Source organism: Crocodylus siamensis, chromosome 15 (assembly GCF_052110815.1).
Source record: "Crocodylus siamensis isolate JL-2025a chromosome 15, ASM5211081v1, whole genome shotgun sequence".
Lineage (NCBI taxonomy): Eukaryota > Metazoa > Chordata > Crocodylia > Crocodylidae > Crocodylus > Crocodylus siamensis.
The window spans coordinates 46046984-46065181 of record NC_143409.1 but is presented as its reverse complement, the minus strand read 5'-3'; the positions used below and the strand labels follow the sequence as shown (position 1 = coordinate 46065181).

Here is an 18198-nt window from a genome sequence, read left to right as displayed (position 1 = left end):
AGATCTGGGGAGGGGGGGAACATGCCCCCCCACCCATCCTGGGGGGTTCACTCAGCAGTGGGGAGATGCCCCCATGCCTCCTGCCCCCTGGCTGAGCCACCCATGGCTGTGTCCCAGTCCATGCACCACCCTAGCTGGGCAGCACCCGCAGCCCCTGCCCCACTTCCTTCCTCACCATGGGGGCCTCAATCTGTCCGTCCCCTCGACCCCTAGACTTACCTACAGGAAGCTGCTCTTCATGCTGCCTGGCTGTATTTCCTGGCCACATGCATATGTGTGGGCATGCACATGCATGTGGTGTCCCCTGCATCCTACTCCTGGAAGCCCCTTGATGCTGGCACGCTGTCTGCCCTCAAGGGGAAAGCCGCTGTTTCTAGTGGATTACTGTGCAATGCTGTGAACCCAGGACAAATGTTGTCCCAGAGGTGTGCTGTCCAGGGCTGGGACTTGAGGTTCCCATTCCAGGACTTTCCCACCCAATTAGGGATGGGTGGTTACCCTCCATCAGCACAGCCAGTGCCACTGGCTGTCCCTTGGTCACTGCCACTAAGGGAGCTCAAGTGTCATGTAACACTTCTGCTCCTGAGACAGCACTGCCCCTTCCCCAATGCCCCATGTCCCTGCTGCTCTCCCCACATCTTGGTTTCACTATATTGCTCTGCAGTCAGAGCCCAGATGAACCTTTGTCTTGGCTTGGAGCCCAGCGCCCAGCACAGGTTGTTGCTGTGCTTCAAACCCAGCTGAGCCCAGTGCTCCCCTGGACCTCCCCACCCACATACCCCTCAACAGAAAACAAGTATTGTGGCATGGGAACATCTAGGCCTTTGAGACAGCTGAGGGGTTCAGAGACCAAATTCACTCATTACACATGTTCATCCAGGGGCTCCCAGGAGCTCCCTTTAACTGGAGCAAAGAAACTGCTTGCTGGCATGATGTGTGTGTCAGGATCCCTGTCTGCCTCTGGTCTCACTGATAAGGCATTATGGTTACCCTCCCTAACCTGCCTTGTATCCTTTACTGTAGCTTCCCTGGGGTTCCCCGCTGAGATAAAATGTTTACTAGACCATGAGGAACAACGGGATGCTTTGGGTTGCAGTCTTCCTCCCATAAAGTTCCTGCCCCTTACTGTAGGTGTACTTGTGGAGGTTTCACTGCATCTTGGGATCCTCACGTTCCAAGGAACCCTCTGATATCTCCTTGACATCAAGTTCAAGGTGATGGACTGGGGGAACATACCTTGACGTCATATATCTTGATTTTAAAAAAGCCTTCGATCTGGTGTCCCATGACCTCCTCATGGAAAAATTGGCCAACTGTGGCCTCGGCTACATCACAGTCTGATGGCTGAGGAATTGGCTCTGAGGCTGGACCCAGAGAGTGGTAATAGATGGAAGTAAATCATCATGGTGCACCATGATCAGTGGGGTCCCCCAAGGCTCTGTCCTTGGGCCTATACTCTTTAACGTCTTTATTAATGATGTAGACGTTTGTATCAGAAGTAGACTGGCCAAGTTCACCGATGATGCCAAACTTTGGGGTAAAATGTCCACACCTGAGGATAGGACGCTGATGCAGGACAACCTAGACAGGCTCAGAAAATGAGTGGACGAAAACCCGATGGCGTTCAACACCAAAAAATGCAAGGTACTCCACCTTGGGGGAAAAAACCCCGCAGCATGCTTATAGGCTCGGCAGTGCTATGCTTGCTAACATCATGGCTGAAAGAGGCTTGGGGGTCACGACTGACCACAAGATGAACATGAGCCACCAATGCAATGTTGCAGCTAGTAAAGTGAGCAAAACACTGGCTTGCATCCATAGATGCTTCTCAAACAAATCCCAGGATGTTATCTTCCCACTGTACTCAGCCTTGGTGAGGCCGCAGCTGGAGTACTGCATCCAATTCTGGGCTCCACAGTTTAAAATGGATGTGGAGAAGCTTGAGAGAGTGCAGAGGAGAGCCATACGCATGATCAGGGGCAGGAGAACAGGCCTTACGTTCTGTTCAGGAGAGCAATCCCCCACTGCCCTAAAACGTGTAGCCAAGATACTCTTCCCATTGCTTTGCATAGGTGACAGGAGTGGAAACTCTTTGTGCTCATTTTGACTATGTTTTTTGTTCGACTGTTTAAATATAAAAGGTCAGACAAGTCAGGTGTCTGTGCACTGGCTCTGCCATCTAGGATTGCAAGGTTTATTATAAGGGTACTGTTACTGTAGTGTAAGATAAAACTGGGTAAAGGTTACTTTGGGGTAAGCACACTCACCCTGTGGAAATCAAAAATGGAGGGACCTCAGATGCCACAAAAGAAGCTGGGAAAGTTCTTTGCTGGATGGTTTAAAGTATATTTTAGACTGTCAGGTGAACTACAGCAGTCCCAAGACAAGTTGGCAGATTCTTGATACAGATAAATATTTTTGCAAAAAAAAAGTGGGGGTTTTTTTTTTGCTCCAGTTGGTTTTACTGACCTGGCAGCTAAGATCCCCTTGTTGTTGGCCTTGAATGACTCAGTGTAGTTGAGGGTGGAGGTGCGTCCATTGCACTGTAGGTAGGTCCCCCTGAAAGAGTCTCAGTGTCTACACAATTTATGGTAATGGGGGATTATTCTTGGGTTTTCTCTCCAGCTTACTCCTTCAACCTTTTGGCTGAAGGCAAGCAAGACCAGGGATCATCTGAACCCCAAGGCCTCTTGGCTTCAGGTTTGCGTGTAGGATGCCTGCCATGGATTTGGCAGTATCTGAAGCCCCAGGCTGAAGGATACTTGCCAGTGGCAGTGCCCACACAAACTTGAATGATTGAGCTCTGCCCAGTTAATATAATCCGGAACAGATTTGGCTGATTTGGCCTGAGATAAAATTTCCAAGATTTACAGGGAAGAGCACTGGTGATCTTTGTGATGCAGTGGTGCTTAGCCATTTGGTCTTGTGGGCCAGATAGCTGGCTTGGGGCTGGTCTGTTGTGTGGTCCGTGGTCTGGATTGAGCCCTGTGTGCCAGGTTTGGGCCCTGCCTATGCCTTGGTCAGATCTCATGCTACCTCAGCCCCTGTGGTCAGAGGAGTCCTGCACTACCTTGGCTGGCTCCCTGCATGCCTAGGTTGTCCCTGTGTGGCACTGCCTCAGCTGGCCTCTTTTCTGGAAGTGATGAGATCCTTGAGTTTAATTGCAGTATAAGAAAGTGTAGTAGCAAAGCAGCCCCCTTAGCATCCTTGACAAATGGTAATAATAGTGAGGAACAACAGCTGCCCCCAGTGGCAGTGAGAAGTGATGAGGCAGTCATAGGTCAGTGCCACTCAGCAGTGCAGACACAAAGGGTGCAGACAGAATTGGTATTTGCTGCACTATTGGCCCCTTGAAAGTGCCCTACAGCCACGCCCTGGCAGAAGTGCACGGCTACAGAGAGATTTAAAACTGCCTGGTCACACAACAAAATAACCCTCATTTAATGAGGATTCAGCTGAAAGTGCTCCAAAGCAGAGCACCTTCTTCAACTTCTGTCAGTCCCTGTGCCTATCAGAGATAGGTTGATGCAATCCAGCCCCGCCGCCAGTGCTGTCTGAAGGATGGGAGGGAGATAAAGGAGGGAAGGGAGATCTGGTCTGGAGTTTGCCCAGCCTGTGCTGGAGGGAGGGGGGTAGATTGGAGCCTCCTACCTCAGGGGGGCTACAATCTATCTGCCTACCCCACTTCAGCACAGATTGTGCAAACCCCAGACTAGAGCTTCCCTCCCCTCCCACCTTGTAGACAGCACCAGAGATAGGCGGTGGGGGTGAGGCTAGCGGAGAGAGGCTGCAGATGCTGGATCAGCTCCAAAGTGAAGCTCAATTCCCTACCTCCCCTCTAAACCAACAGCAAATGTCTGTTGGGTTGGGGAGGAAGAGGGGTCACTGTAATTCATGGTGCTTTCTGTGAAGCACCACGAGTTACAGCAGGGAGCTGCATGTCTGTGAGCACCCAGATGGAAAGCTTGGGCTAGCACCTACTCTGGCTCCCAAGTTCATTCTGTATGGGACTAAGACAGACCCCTGGGTCATTTGACCATAATCAGCTGTTAACAGTTGGTGGAGGTGAGCTACTGCCTAGGAAGAGTTTCCCAAGATGGTGTGTTTGTCCTGACTGCCTGTCCCTTCAATAAACCCTGTTGTAGTTGAGTACTGCTTGCAAGTGTTGAAGCCTGCTCATGCTGAAACACCCAGGTAGCTTTTATTTTCCCATGTTTCTGCATGGGAGCTCAAGCCAAGAAAAAAAAAATGTGTAAAACCCCTAAAACAGAGCTTAGCCCTTGCTACTGCCATCATGGACCTGGCTGAAGGGTTATGAATAAGTTATCTTCTCTGTGAATGAAAGGCAGCACATCAATATAATTTATAATTCCACTTTGAGAAAGACCTAGTGAAACTAGAGAGGATCCTGAGGTGAGCTTTAGAAGTGAGTTAGGGTGACTGCAAGCTGCACGGGGAAAGATTGAAGGACCTGGGCATACTTAGCTGGGAAAAAAGGGACCAAGAATGGTATTTGATTTTTTGTAAGACTGCTATAAAGCAGAGGCAGAAAATTGTTTCTCTCATGGCAGAGGGTAGGACATGATGCTATGAATTTAGACTGCTGCAAAGCAGATTAGGTTGACTCTCAGGAACAGACCCCTAACTACCAGAGCAGTAGGACAATGGAAGGAGCTGCCCAGGGCAGTGATGCACTGTTCTACACAGGATGTTTTCAAGAAGAGGCTGGGGATGCCTCTGGGGATGGTTTGAGAACAGGAAATCCTGTTAGACAATCTGGACATTTCCAGCCTGTGATGCTATGATGCTGAGCTGCAAACCAGCTAGATGAGCAGGTCACAATTTCTTCACAGCTGGAATAAAGGAGCTGGAGTGAAGAGGCCAGATTGAGGTCAGCACTGAGCCTGGGTGCTCAGAATAAGTCCCATCCTTGTTTAATGGGTTATCATGGTGCACCCCTGTCAGTGTGGCCAGGGAGTGAAAGAGGCATTAGACGACACTGGAACAAAGTTTGTTGAAACTGCTTTGGATCAGGCCTCACACTAAACATCCCTTTTGCTCATGGTAACTGAGCTCCTACTGCATTTTCCCTTGTGATCGTGGTAACCATGCTCCTACTGGATTTTTATGTTGCTTCCTTAGGGGTCCTGAAATTCCCAGGCAAACTCATCTTGCCTCTCCTCCCTTGGGACAGGGCTGGAAGTGGCTTTGGGGTGTAGCGGGGGCTGTTGTGTTCTCCCAGGGATACCAGGGGCCAATCCAGGTGGAGCAGAGGGGGTAAAGTACCTCCACTGATTTCCAGCAGGGTGAGTGAGGGGAATTCAGGAGGTCTACTGTGCTCTAAAGACCCATACATTTCAGATAAGCAGAGATACCGAGAGCAGTCCCAATCTTCCTGCATCCCAACTGGATGATGCTGGGACAGCGAGTCACTGTTAGGAGTTAGGTGTGAGTGTGGGGGTCTGTCATCACCAGGAGGTGAGCGCAGGGTGTAGATGTCATTGTCTGGCTCATGTATGTTCCCTAGCATCCTCCAACGTCTTCTGGAAGGTGGTGAGCATGGTCTGCCGCACACACTCTGTCAGCCTTGGGACATCATCTGGGCCCAGCTCCTGGGTCTGCACATGTGGCAGGATCTGGATGGTGCATTCACCTGTGGGGACATTGTGCCAGGGGTGGGGGTAGTGAGACACAATGGGAAGAGAAGCGAAGGGAAGGGGGCTCTCAAGCCCCTGGGTGGGGACGTTCATGCCAGGGTCACTCCCCAGTGCCCACACTCACCTGTTGTGAACCTCTTATTCTCTCTGTTGAAGAAGGTGCTGTAGGATGATAACACCACGGGGACCACAGGCACCTGGTAAAGATCGGAGGCACAATGAAACAGGATGCAGGGGAGGGAATCAGCAACCCACGGAGGGGAAAGAGGGCTCACTTACCTGGGCCTGCACAGCAAGGTGGAAGGCCCCATGTTTGAAGGGGAGCATGGTGGTACCATAGCTCCTGGTGCCTTCAGGGAACACCCAAACTCGCAACTGGAACAGGAGAGCACCCGGATGAAACCGTTCTGTCCACAGGCCCGCACCTGCCTGCTGCTGTGACAATCCCACGGCCAGGCAGCCCCAGGGCATAGGAAGGGGCAGGTGCAGGGGGCCAGGTTGGCTGGAGCACCTATGTCATGCTCCATATGTCTCCAGGTAGATTCAGTGGGGACAGTGGGGCGTCCCCAGACAGCCATGCCAGGTGTTGTGGGAGGTGGTGGTTACTGATACATTTAGCACCCTGTAGTAAAGCTGAGTAGGGATTTGTCATCAAAACCTTTCTCCCCCTGGGAACAGCCTTTCCAAGTGACCCCAACATGGGAGAGGCCATAGCCTTGAGTGAAATCCTGGCCCAGCATGGAGCAGGGGTTGACATGGCAGTCAATCAAGGCACGTGGACACCCCGAGCCAAGGTCTGGCCCCGGGGCCTTTGTTTTGGCAGTCACAGAGCTTATCCTAACCATGGCTTTCTGCCCCCAAGCTAGTCAGGCAAAGACGGTGGTAAGGTACCAATGGGCAAATGGCCAGAGTGAGAGCCCACAGCTAGTGTCTGTTTGTTGGAGGAGGGGGCTTGTGGGGCCTCAAATAAGCATGCCTGTCCTATACCACAGCTGTGCACTTGCCCAACCTGGGACAAGAACCTGCAGCTTTGAACACCTGGTCCTCTGCCTGGAAAGGGAAATTCCCCACCTGGAAGAAATAGTGAGTGGTTATCCCCCAGTGGGCCACTACAGGATGAGGTGGGGAGTGGGCATATGACCTCACACCCAGCTCGGTCTCTGGCCCTACTTACATCCTCCTGGTGCATGGTCTGCGCCACTTTTGACATGACACTGATGGCACGGTCTGTCTTACGGCGGTCAATGAAGATGAACTTGGAGAGCCAACAGCACAGGCCAAATGTCCCCATGTAGAGAATCTCTTTCTTGGCAACAGTCACGCAGCGCTCTGGCAGTGCCTCAAACATCACTGGCATTGGAGCGGAGAAGGAGTCAGCATTGGCAGTCTGGGGCTCCCCCTGCTTGGCCCTACTGTATTCCTGGCAGGAAGAGAGTAGGGAATGCAGGAGCCAGGAGCTCCCATAGAGCGTGTCACATCACCCACAGCTGACCTACCAATAAAGTCCACGTTGCTCTGGTGATTTGCAACAATCACATAGGGCCCCTCAATGTCCAGGTTCTCCTTCCCCTGCACCTTAACCTTGATGCCAAGCAAGTATCTGATGGGACACATCACGGTACGTATAATTCTGCAGAGGATGATAGAAGCGTGAAAGAGAGAGAGCTGGCTGAGACGGGGCAGGGCTAAGAGACATGGACAACATCTATCCTGACTCCTGGCATACAGGAGCTCAGAAGCAAGCTGACAACGCTACTGCCTTGCCTCACTGCAACTGGACAGAGTCTCCTCACTCCTTCATGGCCTTTTGAAACACTGCTCTCTTCTGCTATATTCCAGGCCTTGGGAGGTCCCAACTTCTCTGCTATAATACTGACCCCAGGACACTCCAGTGTTGGGACAAGACCACATCCCTTTCTTTTATATTAAAACTACCAGGAATCCCCAGGACCACAACACCATGACATCCCCTCTCACATAGCATTGCCATGGGCCACCCCCAGGACTATGATCTGACTGCATTCTCACTGCAGCATTATGTCCCCTGGGCCAGGGTGACTCCTCTTGGTTTCTCAGCTGCAAAACAGATGGATGACATCCAATCTACCCACCTCATATTTTCCACAGTACGTCCATGAGCAACAAAGAACGGCAGGGAGACGATGGAAATGGCGATGAGGTATCCATCAAGCACGGTCACCTTGGTGTAGTACCTGAATGTGGCACTGTAGTAGTACATTAGCAGCCCAGTCAGGATCAGAATAAGCAGGTTCCCCAGAACAAGGGACAGCTCCATGAGATCCAGAGGCAGGAGGAGAGGGAGTCCTCCCAAATCTGCAAGGGATTGATATAGTACAGGGCAAAGGATCTGGGCTGGGAGCTGCCTATGCATGCCCCAGTGCCCCATGTGCCATAAGCCCATCCAGAAACCATTCTTTAGCTAATCTGGCAAGTAATTCTGGCTTCCTGCCCAGCTCAGCTCAAGTAGGGAAGAGGGGCTGGGCAGTTTGGCTCAGCCAGCATAGCCTGCAGCATCTTGCAGTTACGGGACTAGCAAATCAACCACGGTTTTTCGCCTCCTTCCCTGCTCCCTGCCTATGTTTCTCTGTGGAAGTACTGTTGTTCTGGTATTCTCAAGGAACAATCTTTTTTCTGCATTCCACCTTTCAAAAGCAAGGTCCGTGTCTTTTTCAGATGTGTGTGGTATGCAAGAAATTATAGTACCTGTGAAGCATGCATGAAGGAGGACATAGGACACTTCTGTTAGCTTTAGTCTCCTAGTTAACTTATAAAAGCTTGTAAATACATAAGCAATGGGCTTAGCCCATGTAGCTCTCTACCTGTTTGCCATCTTACCTCCAGCCTTCTTCTGTCCCTGCATGCAGTGTGCTCAGGAACTTTGGTTCTCACTTCACAGTTTCTACCATCATTGCACCTCCCTTTTCCCCAGGGTTTGAATCTCTCAGAATCAAAACAATTAGTTTCTCTATGTAGTAGGTGTTGGCACTGGATTTATGCCCTGATTGCCTGATGGAGGACTACCACGCCCTGGGTTGCGTGCTGAAGGAGATGGGCGCACAGGTGGTTTTCTCTTCTATCCTGCCAGTGAGCGGACGAGGCAGACGGCATGAAACGTGCATTGCGGAGACCAACTGGTGGCTACAGGAATGGTGCTTCGAGGAGGGCTTTGGCTTCCTCAGCCATGACTGGCACATCAAGATGAGAGACATGCTGGGGTGGGACAGGCTCCACCTTTCCCCTAAAGGTAAGCATGTGTTCTCTTCTAGGTTGGCAGACCTCCTCCGGCGGGCTTTAAACTAGGCTCATTGGGGGAAGGGGAAGATGAGGCCAGAGGAAACATCACACTGCCAGACCAAACAGCACCCACAATTACAGCCCAGCCCAGACCAATGAGCGAAGCAAATAAACAGGTTAGAGATAGGGGCCAGGGTAACGCTGGGACTAGGGGGTCAGTACACACATCCACAGGAGGCCTCAAATGCCTCTACGCAAATGCTCGTAGTATGGGCAACAAGCAGGAGGAACTCACCCTCCTGCTGGCTGACACCAGCCCGGACATAGTGGGGATTACGGAAACATGGTGGGACTCAATGTATGATTGGGCAGTGAATGTCAAGGGCTATAGGCTGTACAGGAGGGACAGGATAGGAAAGAGGTGGGGGCGTGGCACTCTATATTAAGGAGGAATACACATCCTCAACAATTAGCAAGTAGCCAGGGGAGGGGCACTCTGAAGTGCTTTGGGTTAGAGTACAGGGCAGTCGAGGGGAAAGGGACTTAATGGTGGGAGTCTACTACAGACCTCCCAACCAGGGAGAAGAGCTTGACCAGGAATTCTTGGGTCAGCTCACAGAAGTAGTGAAGACTAAGGATGTGGTTGTCATGGGGGACCTGAACTTCCCGGACATCTGCTGGGAAGAGCAGTCAGCCAGGTCTGACCGCTCATGTAGGTGCTTGGCCAGAGTGCAGGACCTCCATCTAACCCAGGAGGTGCACAGCCCCACCAGGGGCGACGCCTTGTTGGACCTGGTGCTGGCCACGGGTGATGACCTGGTGAGGGGGCTGCAGGTGCTCAACCACCTGGGCAACAGCGATCATTGCCTGCTGGAATTCACCATCCAGCTCAAGGTGGCAAAGGCCTGCAGTAAGGCAGCGGCCCTAGATTTTAGGAGGGCAAACTTCAACGAGCTAAGGAGGATAGTTGGAGAAGCACTGAGGTCCCAGGGGGGAGGGGAGCCAGGTGTCCAAGGAGAGTGGTCGCTCGTTAAGGAGACGATCCTCCAAGCCCAAAGGAAGGTAATCCCAATGAGGATCAAAGGGAGCAGCAGAGCACACAAGCCCCCATGGCTCACCAAAAGCATCCAGGAATATCTTCTTGCTAAAAAGGAGGCTTACACCCAATGGAAAGAAGGGGTCATCACCAGGGAGGACTATTCTGTAGTTGCTCGGGAATGTAGGGGGGTAGTTAGGAAGGCCAAGGCAGAGATGGGACTGGGACTAGCTTCCCAGATTAAGGACAATAAGAAGTCCTTTTTTAAATACATAGGGGGTAAAAAGAAGGTCCCGGGTAATGTTGGGCCCTTGCCGGATGCATTGGGAAATTTGGTCATCACACCAGACAGCAAAGCTAACATGTTTAACGATTTCTTTGCCTCCGTCATCCTAAGTAGGGACCAGAACAGCCACTTCCCTGCTCAGCCCCCCTCGGGCCCCGGGGGAGGCACACCTGGGCCACAGGTTAGCGAGGATTTATTTAGGGAGCTTCTGGAGGGGTTGGACGTATTCAAGTCAGCCGGTCCGGATGATCTCCACCCTAGAGTTCTAAAGGAATTGGCCGAGGTCATTGCAAGTCCCCTGGCATGGCTTTACGAGCACTCATGGTGCTCTGGTGAGGTACTGGAGGACTGGAAGAGGGCCATCGTGGTTCCCATCTTCAAAAAAGGCAGGAAGGAGGACCCGGAAAACTATAGGCCGGTTAGTTTTACCTCAATCCTAGGCAAGCTGTTCAAGAAAATTATACTGGCACGCATCCAGGAGAGGCCAGCAGGGGACTGCATGCTTAGGAGCAACCAATACGAGTTCATCAGTGGCAGGTCCTGTCAGACCAACCTGGTGGCCTTTTACGATCAAATCACCAGATCATTAGATGCAGGGGTAGCAGTGGATATAAACTTCCTGGACTTCCGGAAGGCTTTTGACACTGTCTCTCACCCCGTTCTCATTAAGAAACTGGGGGGCTGTGGTGTCGACACCCACACAGTCAAATGGGTCGCCACCTGGCTGGAGGGTTGCACCCAGAGGGTGGTAGTGGATGGGTCCTTCTCAACCTGGAGGGACGTGGGCAGTGGGGTCCCCCAGGGCTCGGTCCTCAGGCCTGCACTGTTCAACATCTTCATCAGTGATTTGGATGAGGGGGTAAAAAGCACCCTGTTCAAATTTGCTGATGACACTAAGATGTGGGGGGACGTGGGCACACTAGAAGGATGCAACAGGCTACAATCAGGCCTAGACAGGTTACAAGGGTAGGCAGACGAGAATAGGATGGGTTTCAACACAGACAAGTGCAAGGTGCTGCACCTCAGGAGGAACAACCGGCACCATACCTACAGGTTAGGGAACTCCCCTCTTGTCAGCACGGAGGCAGAAAAGGATCTTGGGGTCATCATTGACTCCAAGATGAACATGGACCGGCAGTGTGGGGAGGCAGTTAGGAAGGCCAACCACACCTTGGCATGCATCCACAGATGCATCTTGAGCAGGTCCAAAGAGGTGATCCTCCCCCTCTATGCGGCACTGGTCAAGCCGCAGCTGGAGTACTGTGTCCAGTTCTGGGTACCGCACTTCAGGAGGGATGTCGACAGCATGGAGAGGGTCCAGAGAAGGCCACTCACATGATCAGGGGACAACAGGGGGAGAGGCTACAGGACCTGAACCTGTTCAGCCTCCAAAAGAGAAGGCTGAGCGGGGGATCTTGTGGCCTGTCATAAACTAGTCAGGGGGGACCACCAGGCATTGCGGAAGTCACTGTTTCCCTGAGCACCGCCAGAAGTGACCAGGAATAACAGTCACAAGCTGGCAGAGGGTAGGTTTAGGTTAGATATCAGGAGGCGCTACTTCACGGTCAGGGCGGCTAGGGCCTGGAACCAACTTCCAAGAGAAGTGGTGCTGGTTCCTACCCTGGGGGTCTTTAAGAGGAGGTTAGATGAACACCTTGCTGGGTTCATTTGACCCCAGTACTCTTTCCTGCCATGGCAGGGGGTCGGACTAGATGATCTGCTCAGGTCCCTTCCGACCCTAGAAATTATGAAACTATGTCTGAGACACCTTGTTCCAGGTGGACCCAAACCCACAGTTTGACCAAGATCTTAATAGGCAACTGTTGTGGATATACATGATAGCAGATAAGATTAATGGAAACAATTCTATGTCTACCAGTCCTAGAGCTGTCATCAGAGTCAAGGTATGCCTGGCCACTATGCAAGCTTCACCCTGAGGTTCTTTCTTGAATGTCAGGTGTCAGCAGCCTGAAGGTCAGAGACCTAGAGCCACTCTCCCCCAGTGGGGCGGGTGAGACGGGCCCACTCTCCATGGTGGCCTCGGGTTCCCCTCTCAGGGACACTTTGCTGCTCTGAAATCCCTCCTTTTGTATTGTTTTTTTCCTGTATGATGACTCTTCATCTCTGGGCATCACTGATTGGTCTCTCTGTGGATGTCCTGCTGTCCACATTCTGCCCTGTCAACATATTTCTTTTTTTTCCCACAGACCTATCACACGCATTCATCCTAATCTGGTTCTTTCTGGGACTCCTAATTTGATCCATCTACCAAATCTAGAACTCCCAAGGGCTCTGCAGATGGCCACTATGACCTAGCCAATGTGGCAGAGTCTCTTATCTCTGTTACGGAACAGTGTGGTACATGTGTCCAATTTCCCAGCTTGTGTGTGTGCTTGCTGCTTGCCTGTGTCAGAAACAGTGGGCTTTGAAGGAAACTTTTGTCACAAACAGGCTTTTAGAAATCAATTAACCCTTGCCATTGCCCTGGACCATCATCAGAATGCACAATTACTTTACCTATAAGCCAATTCCCAAAAGCAAATCTCTAAATACCATTTCCTGGCCATCAATAGGTTTCTACTGGGTCTACTGAACATACAGAATTTCAAATAGACAATTCAAATCCAAATGAAAAAATGGCAATGTGATAAGGAAACCTATCCTTCAGGCAGACGAGATGCTTCCTTTGCCTGAAGAAGGGTGTTTGTACCCAAAAGCTTGCAAAAAAGAATTTTTCCAACTATTTGAGTTGGTCTAATAAAAGATATCAGATTTACCCAAAGAACATTGTCTGCCTGTGTCCTTTGACCAAAACAGCTACAACCAACACCCCTAAGTTTAAAATAGACAATTGAGCTGCAGTTGCTGCCTTCTCTGCAAAACATTATGATCCTTCCTCAGAGGGCTAAGTAATACTGTCTTAGAAATGTGTGGCCAATTCAAGGAGAAAATTGGAATAAAGAGGAAAACATGTCACACATTCTTCAGCCACAAACAGATGAAAAAATAACTTTAGAAAAAGATACTGGGAAAAGATATCAGCCATGGGTTGGCAGAATTGCCAGCATCTCCTACTAGACTTGAGCAAATTACAAATGATCAATGACAGGTTGAAACTTGCCAGAAACTAGTTTATTTTTGTCAAAATGAAGGGGGGCCATAGGACTCAACTTCCAAAAGTCATTCTAATATTATAAAAGCCTAAAGTCTGTCTGGCCATAAGGCTTTATTTCGCGCTCTGATTGACTGACAGAAACAGCCAATCAGAGTGCTCCAAGGGTGGGGGAGCACCACCATGATTCCAAAGCCACGTGGAGGACTAGACGGGGGTGGGGGAGCCGGGGCCAGCACCACCAAGGGCAGCCAAAATGGTCAGGGGCATAGAGGAGTTGCCAGACCTGGGAAGACAAAAAAGGCTGGGATTCTTCAGTTTGGAAAGGGGAAAGCTGGGTGGGGATGTGGTAGAGGTCTATAAAATCTTGAAGTGTGTGAACAAAGGGAACTGGTATTCACCAAATCCCAGAATACTAGAACTAGGGGCACCTGCTGAAATTATAGTTTCATAGTTTCATAGTTTCTAGGGTCGGAAGGGACCTGAGCAGATCACCTAGTCCGACCCCTGCCATGGCAGGAAAGAGTGTCCATCCAGCCTCCTCTTAAAGACCCCCAGGGTAGGAGCCTGCACCACTTCTCTTGGAAGCTGGTTCCAGATCCTAGCCGCCCTGACCGTGAAGTAGCGCCTCCTGATATCTAACCTAAACCTACCCTCTGCCAGCTTGTGACTGTTATTCCTGGTCACTCCTGGCAGTGCTCAGGGAAACAGTGACTTCCGCAATGCCTGGTGGTCCCCCCTGACTAGTTTATGACAGGCCACTAGATCCCCCCTCAGCCTTCTCTTTTGGAGGCTGAACAGGTTCAGCTCCCGTAGCCTCTCCTCATAGGGCCTGCCCTGCTGTCCCCTGATCATACGAGTGGCCTCCCCTGGACCCTCTCCATGCTGTCCACATCCCTCTTGAAGTGCGGTGCCCAGAACTGGACACAGTACTCCAGCTGTGGCCTGAGCAGTGCCGCATAGAGGGGGAGGATCACCTCCTTGGACCTGCTCGAGATGCATCTGTGGATGCACGCCAAGGTGCGGTTGGCCTTCCTTACTGCCTCTCCACGTTCATCTTGGAGTCAATGATGACTCCAAGATCCTTTTCCTCCTCGGTGCTGACAAGAGGGGAGTTCCCCAACCTGTAGGTATGGTGCCGGTTGTTCCTCCCAAGGTGCAGCACCTTGCACTTGTCTGTGTTGAAACCCATCCTATTCTCGTCCGCCCACCCTTGTAACCTGTCTAGGTCTGATTGTAGCCCGTTGCATCCTTCCAGTGTGCCCACATCCCCCCACATCTTAGTGTCATCAGCAAATTTGGACAGGGTGCTTTTTACCCCCTCATCCAAATCGCTGATGAAGATGTTGAACAGTGCAGGCCTGAGGACCAAGCCCTGGGGGACCCCACTGCCCACGTCCTTCCAGGCCGAGAAGGACCCATCCACTACCACCCTCTGGGTGCGGCCCTCCAGCCAGGTGGCGACCCATTTGACTGTGTGGGTGTCTACACCACAGCCCCCCAGTTTCTTAATGAGAACAGGGTGAGAGACAGTGTCAAAAGCCTTCCGGAAGTCCAGGAAGTTTATATCCACTGCTACCCCTGCATCTAATGATCTGGTGATTTGATCGTAAAAGGCCACCAGGTTGGTCTGACAGGACCTGCCACTGATGAACCCGTGTTGGTTGTCCCTAAGCATGCAGTCCCCTGCTGGCCCCTCCTGGATGTGTGCCAGCATAATTTTCTTGAACAGCTTGCCTAGGATCGAGGTGAGACTAACCGGCTTATAGTTTTCCGGGTCCTCCTTCCTGCCTTTTTTGAAGATGGGGACCATGTTGGCCCTCTTCCAGTCCTCCGGTACCTCACCAGAACACCACGAGTGCTCGTACAGCCGTGCCAGGGGACTTGCAATGACCTCGGCCAATTCCTTTAGAACTCTAGGGTGGAGATCATCCGGGCCGGCCGACTTGAATACGTCCAACCCCTCCAGAAGCTCCCTAACTAAATCCTCGCTAACCCGTGGCCCAGGTGTGCCTCCCCGGTGTAGGTGACAGATTTAAAATTCATAAGACAAAGTACTTTTTTATGCAATATATAGTGAACTTTTGGAAATCATTGTCACAAGAGGTGGCAAAGGCAGATAGCAGAGACAGGTTCAAAATGGGATGGGATAAATTCATGGATGATAGATTAATGGCTATTGAACACAATGTTCAGAGATGTTTCCTCTGACATCTCTAACCCAGTAAATGGTGGATGCCAGGGATAAATCACTCTAGAGATATCCAGTTCAATGTTCTCCTTGTATAGCATCCATTTCTGCCACTATTGGAGGCAGGAGGCTGGGCGAAAACATTAGTCTGACTTAGTAGGGCACTTTTTATGTTCTTACCAACTTTAAAACTTGCTATTTTGTAGTCCATAATGAGCAGATCCACTTTCCGCTCCTCCTGACTGGGCTGAATTCTCAGCACATCTAGAAATCAATCTTCTTCATCTGTTTCTTTAAGGGTGATTTTTTTTAGTCTGCGGCTTTGTGGATTTGCACATTTTGGTGAAATGATGGTCTTTGCTACAGTTATGACATTCTTACTTATATGTAGGTCAGTCTCTTACTGCATTGGTTTAAGCACATTTTAAATGTATTTATTTATTATTTTGATGTCTATCCCACCCTATCCAAAGTAGCTCACAACACACAAATAACTCTCAGTTAGGATCCCCCAAAGAACCCCCCAAGACCCAAAAACTCTGGCTTCTCAAAGCCTGACCACCACCTTCCTGCCCAACCTTACAGATGAGCAAACCCTCCCACCAATCCCAGCAACAGCTCTCAATCTCTGATTGCTCTTTTTTTTCATTTATTTTGGTTTCAGTCCTTTATTAGTAGCAGGACATCTTCCAGTCCATGGCTTTATTTCTGATTTTGTATTAAATACAGGTTTGTATAGCAACCTATGCACATGCTTTTTCTGCTTCACCCAGTCCTTTCAGTTGTTTTGCCATCATTTCCTTTGCTTGACATATGTCTACAGTCCTTTCCAGTCTCCCATAACAATCTGGCCCACGGTGAATCTGTAAGAATACTTCATGCAATACAACTCTTACTGAGAAAGTTGCACAAGTGCCCAAAATTCACAAGTTTGTGCTGCCGGTTTTAACCCTGTTGTACATTACTTTGTATTTTCCCCATTTGCCTGGCTTGTGGTGAAAAACATAGGCATCTCCTGTGTCCCATTTTCCCTCGGTGCACAGTGTGCCTCAAGCATACTCATGAAGACCTGCATTTTCTTTCTCTGCTGAATTCTGAAACTGAAGAGTGTTAAACACCTCTATTGCTTCCTGACCTGCCACACTCAAAAACAAAGCAGTTTCCAGCCTTTCATTATTCTTGTCTGCACCGCTTACGTGCGGTGCAATACAGCTCAAATGCTCCCATTTTGTCCAGTTCTCTGCTGTATTTCCTACAAACACTCACATTCCTGAGGGCTTGAGCCAACCTATTTTCTTAGTCTTCTCATACATTCAGTTTTATTTCTGACACCATATGATATTTATAATGCACACACTTAGAAGCACACTGGACACTTACATTAACTTTAGTCTCTTTAATTAACTCATAACAGCTATATATGTACATATGAGCAGCTGGCTTAGTCCATGTGGATCTCTATTTCTCCTCTCCCCTTCAGCCTTCTTCTGTCCCCCCCAGACAATGCACTCTGATAACTTTAGCTCCTAATCCATAATTCCTACTATCATTACAAAGCTATGTGCACATGTTCATTCTTAATGCTATGAATTTCTGGGAATACACTGCACAACCATAGCGTAAGCTGCGTGTCCAGATGCTGAAGAGCCTGCTCATCTGGAGCAAAAAGAAGTGGAGCCTTGAGCATGAGAACAAACGTGGAAGTAGAGACAAATTGCTGACTCAGAGAGGAACTTCTTTGTTGTAGGTTTGCCATTTTTTTGGTGGAGCTGTCATTTCTGATATGTTAAACCAGGCGTGAATACATAGCCAATGACTTTTTGCCGTGCCAAAACGTCTATAGAGCTAAAAACATAACGTGTTAACTTACCCTGGTAGGGTACACTCAGGAGAGACAGGAGAAGGGGCCGTGGTGCACCTAAAACTGTGATGATGGCAGAGGGCAAAACTGCTTCAGCTAGGAAGCCATTTCTTGATCAGCCGTCTCCTTCACTCTCTGAAAAAGAAAAGCCTGGTGGCTTGTTAGTAGCAATCTCTAAATTCTCAGACTTTTAGCAATCTGCTTGCTCGCTGCCCAGACAAGCCTCAGTCACAGGTCTGCCTGCTTACTATTCAGACAAGCCTCAGCTGGTTCTGACAGCCTGGTATGAGCCTGGTTGCTGCCCTCCTGCGTGCCAGCAGCTGGCCTCAGTTTCAATATTTGGCACGGCTGCTGTCATGGGTGGATCCAGGGGAGGTGGTACCACGCAGTTGTGTTCCACCCCCCTTTGATTCCTGTTCTCCCCAAACTTTCAAACCAGCTGCTCGGGGGAGGCAGCACATTTCTATTCAGGCAGTGCAGAAAGACCCAATTGACTTCAGGGCTTATTATCTTCTCCCTGATCCCTGCTAATCTTTCTCCACTCCAGAGGCATTAATGACCCTCTACCCTTTCTAATGGTCTTGATGATTCATTATTATTCAAACTATTATTTCTTCTGCAACACTGCTGTCTGTTAGCCATTCCTGGTGCCACTTCTCTTCTATTTCACAGCCCAGCAGACTGTTTTTGGCTGTAGCTAAAAACTGTAACTCGGACGTGGTAATATTCACTCAGGTGCAAAAATGCTTGACAGCGAAGTACTGGAGGTACTGTCAAGATGCTCAAGTAGGCTAGATTTT

General features: G+C 50.1%; 1 protein-coding gene across 2 annotated transcripts; it reads right to left on the bottom strand.

Annotated features, from left to right (window-relative positions):
* Nucleotides 1-631: 631 nt before the first annotated feature.
* On the bottom strand, nt 632-17752 carry LOC149852533 (1-acyl-sn-glycerol-3-phosphate acyltransferase alpha-like). 2 transcript variants are annotated; one of them, XM_090030130.1, is made up of 7 exons: nt 17408-17752; nt 7769-7991; nt 7154-7287; nt 6832-7007; nt 5937-6032; nt 5782-5854; nt 633-5653 (listed from the first exon to the last, which is right to left on the bottom strand). In XM_090030130.1, exons 2-7 carry the CDS (start codon nt 7951-7953, stop codon nt 5511-5513), a joined length of 807 nt encoding a protein of 268 aa, XP_089886256.1. In that variant the 5' UTR covers nt 7954-7991; nt 17408-17752; the 3' UTR covers nt 633-5510. The 2 variants fall into 2 exon arrangements, with proteins under 2 accessions (XP_089886255.1, XP_089886256.1); XM_090030129.1 differs by lacking the exon at nt 17408-17752 and having other exon boundaries at nt 632-5653; nt 7769-10396.
* Between the last annotated feature and the right edge of the window lie 446 nt (nt 17753-18198).

What these genes read in the sequence shown, in the direction of transcription:
- LOC149852533 (XM_090030129.1), bottom strand. Translation starts at nt 8,079, where the DNA reads ATGGGCTTATGGCACATGGGGCACTGGGGCATGCATAGGCAGCTCCCA. An exon ending in GAGCAACGTGGACTTTATTG is followed by an intron (nt 7,008 to 7,153) that starts GTAGGTCAGCTG and finishes CTCCAATGCCAG; the next exon opens with TGATGTTTGAGGCACTGCCA. An exon ending in GAATAAGAGGTTCACAACAG is followed by an intron (nt 5,654 to 5,781) that starts GTGAGTGTGGGC and finishes ATGTCCCCACAG; the next exon opens with GTGAATGCACCATCCAGATC.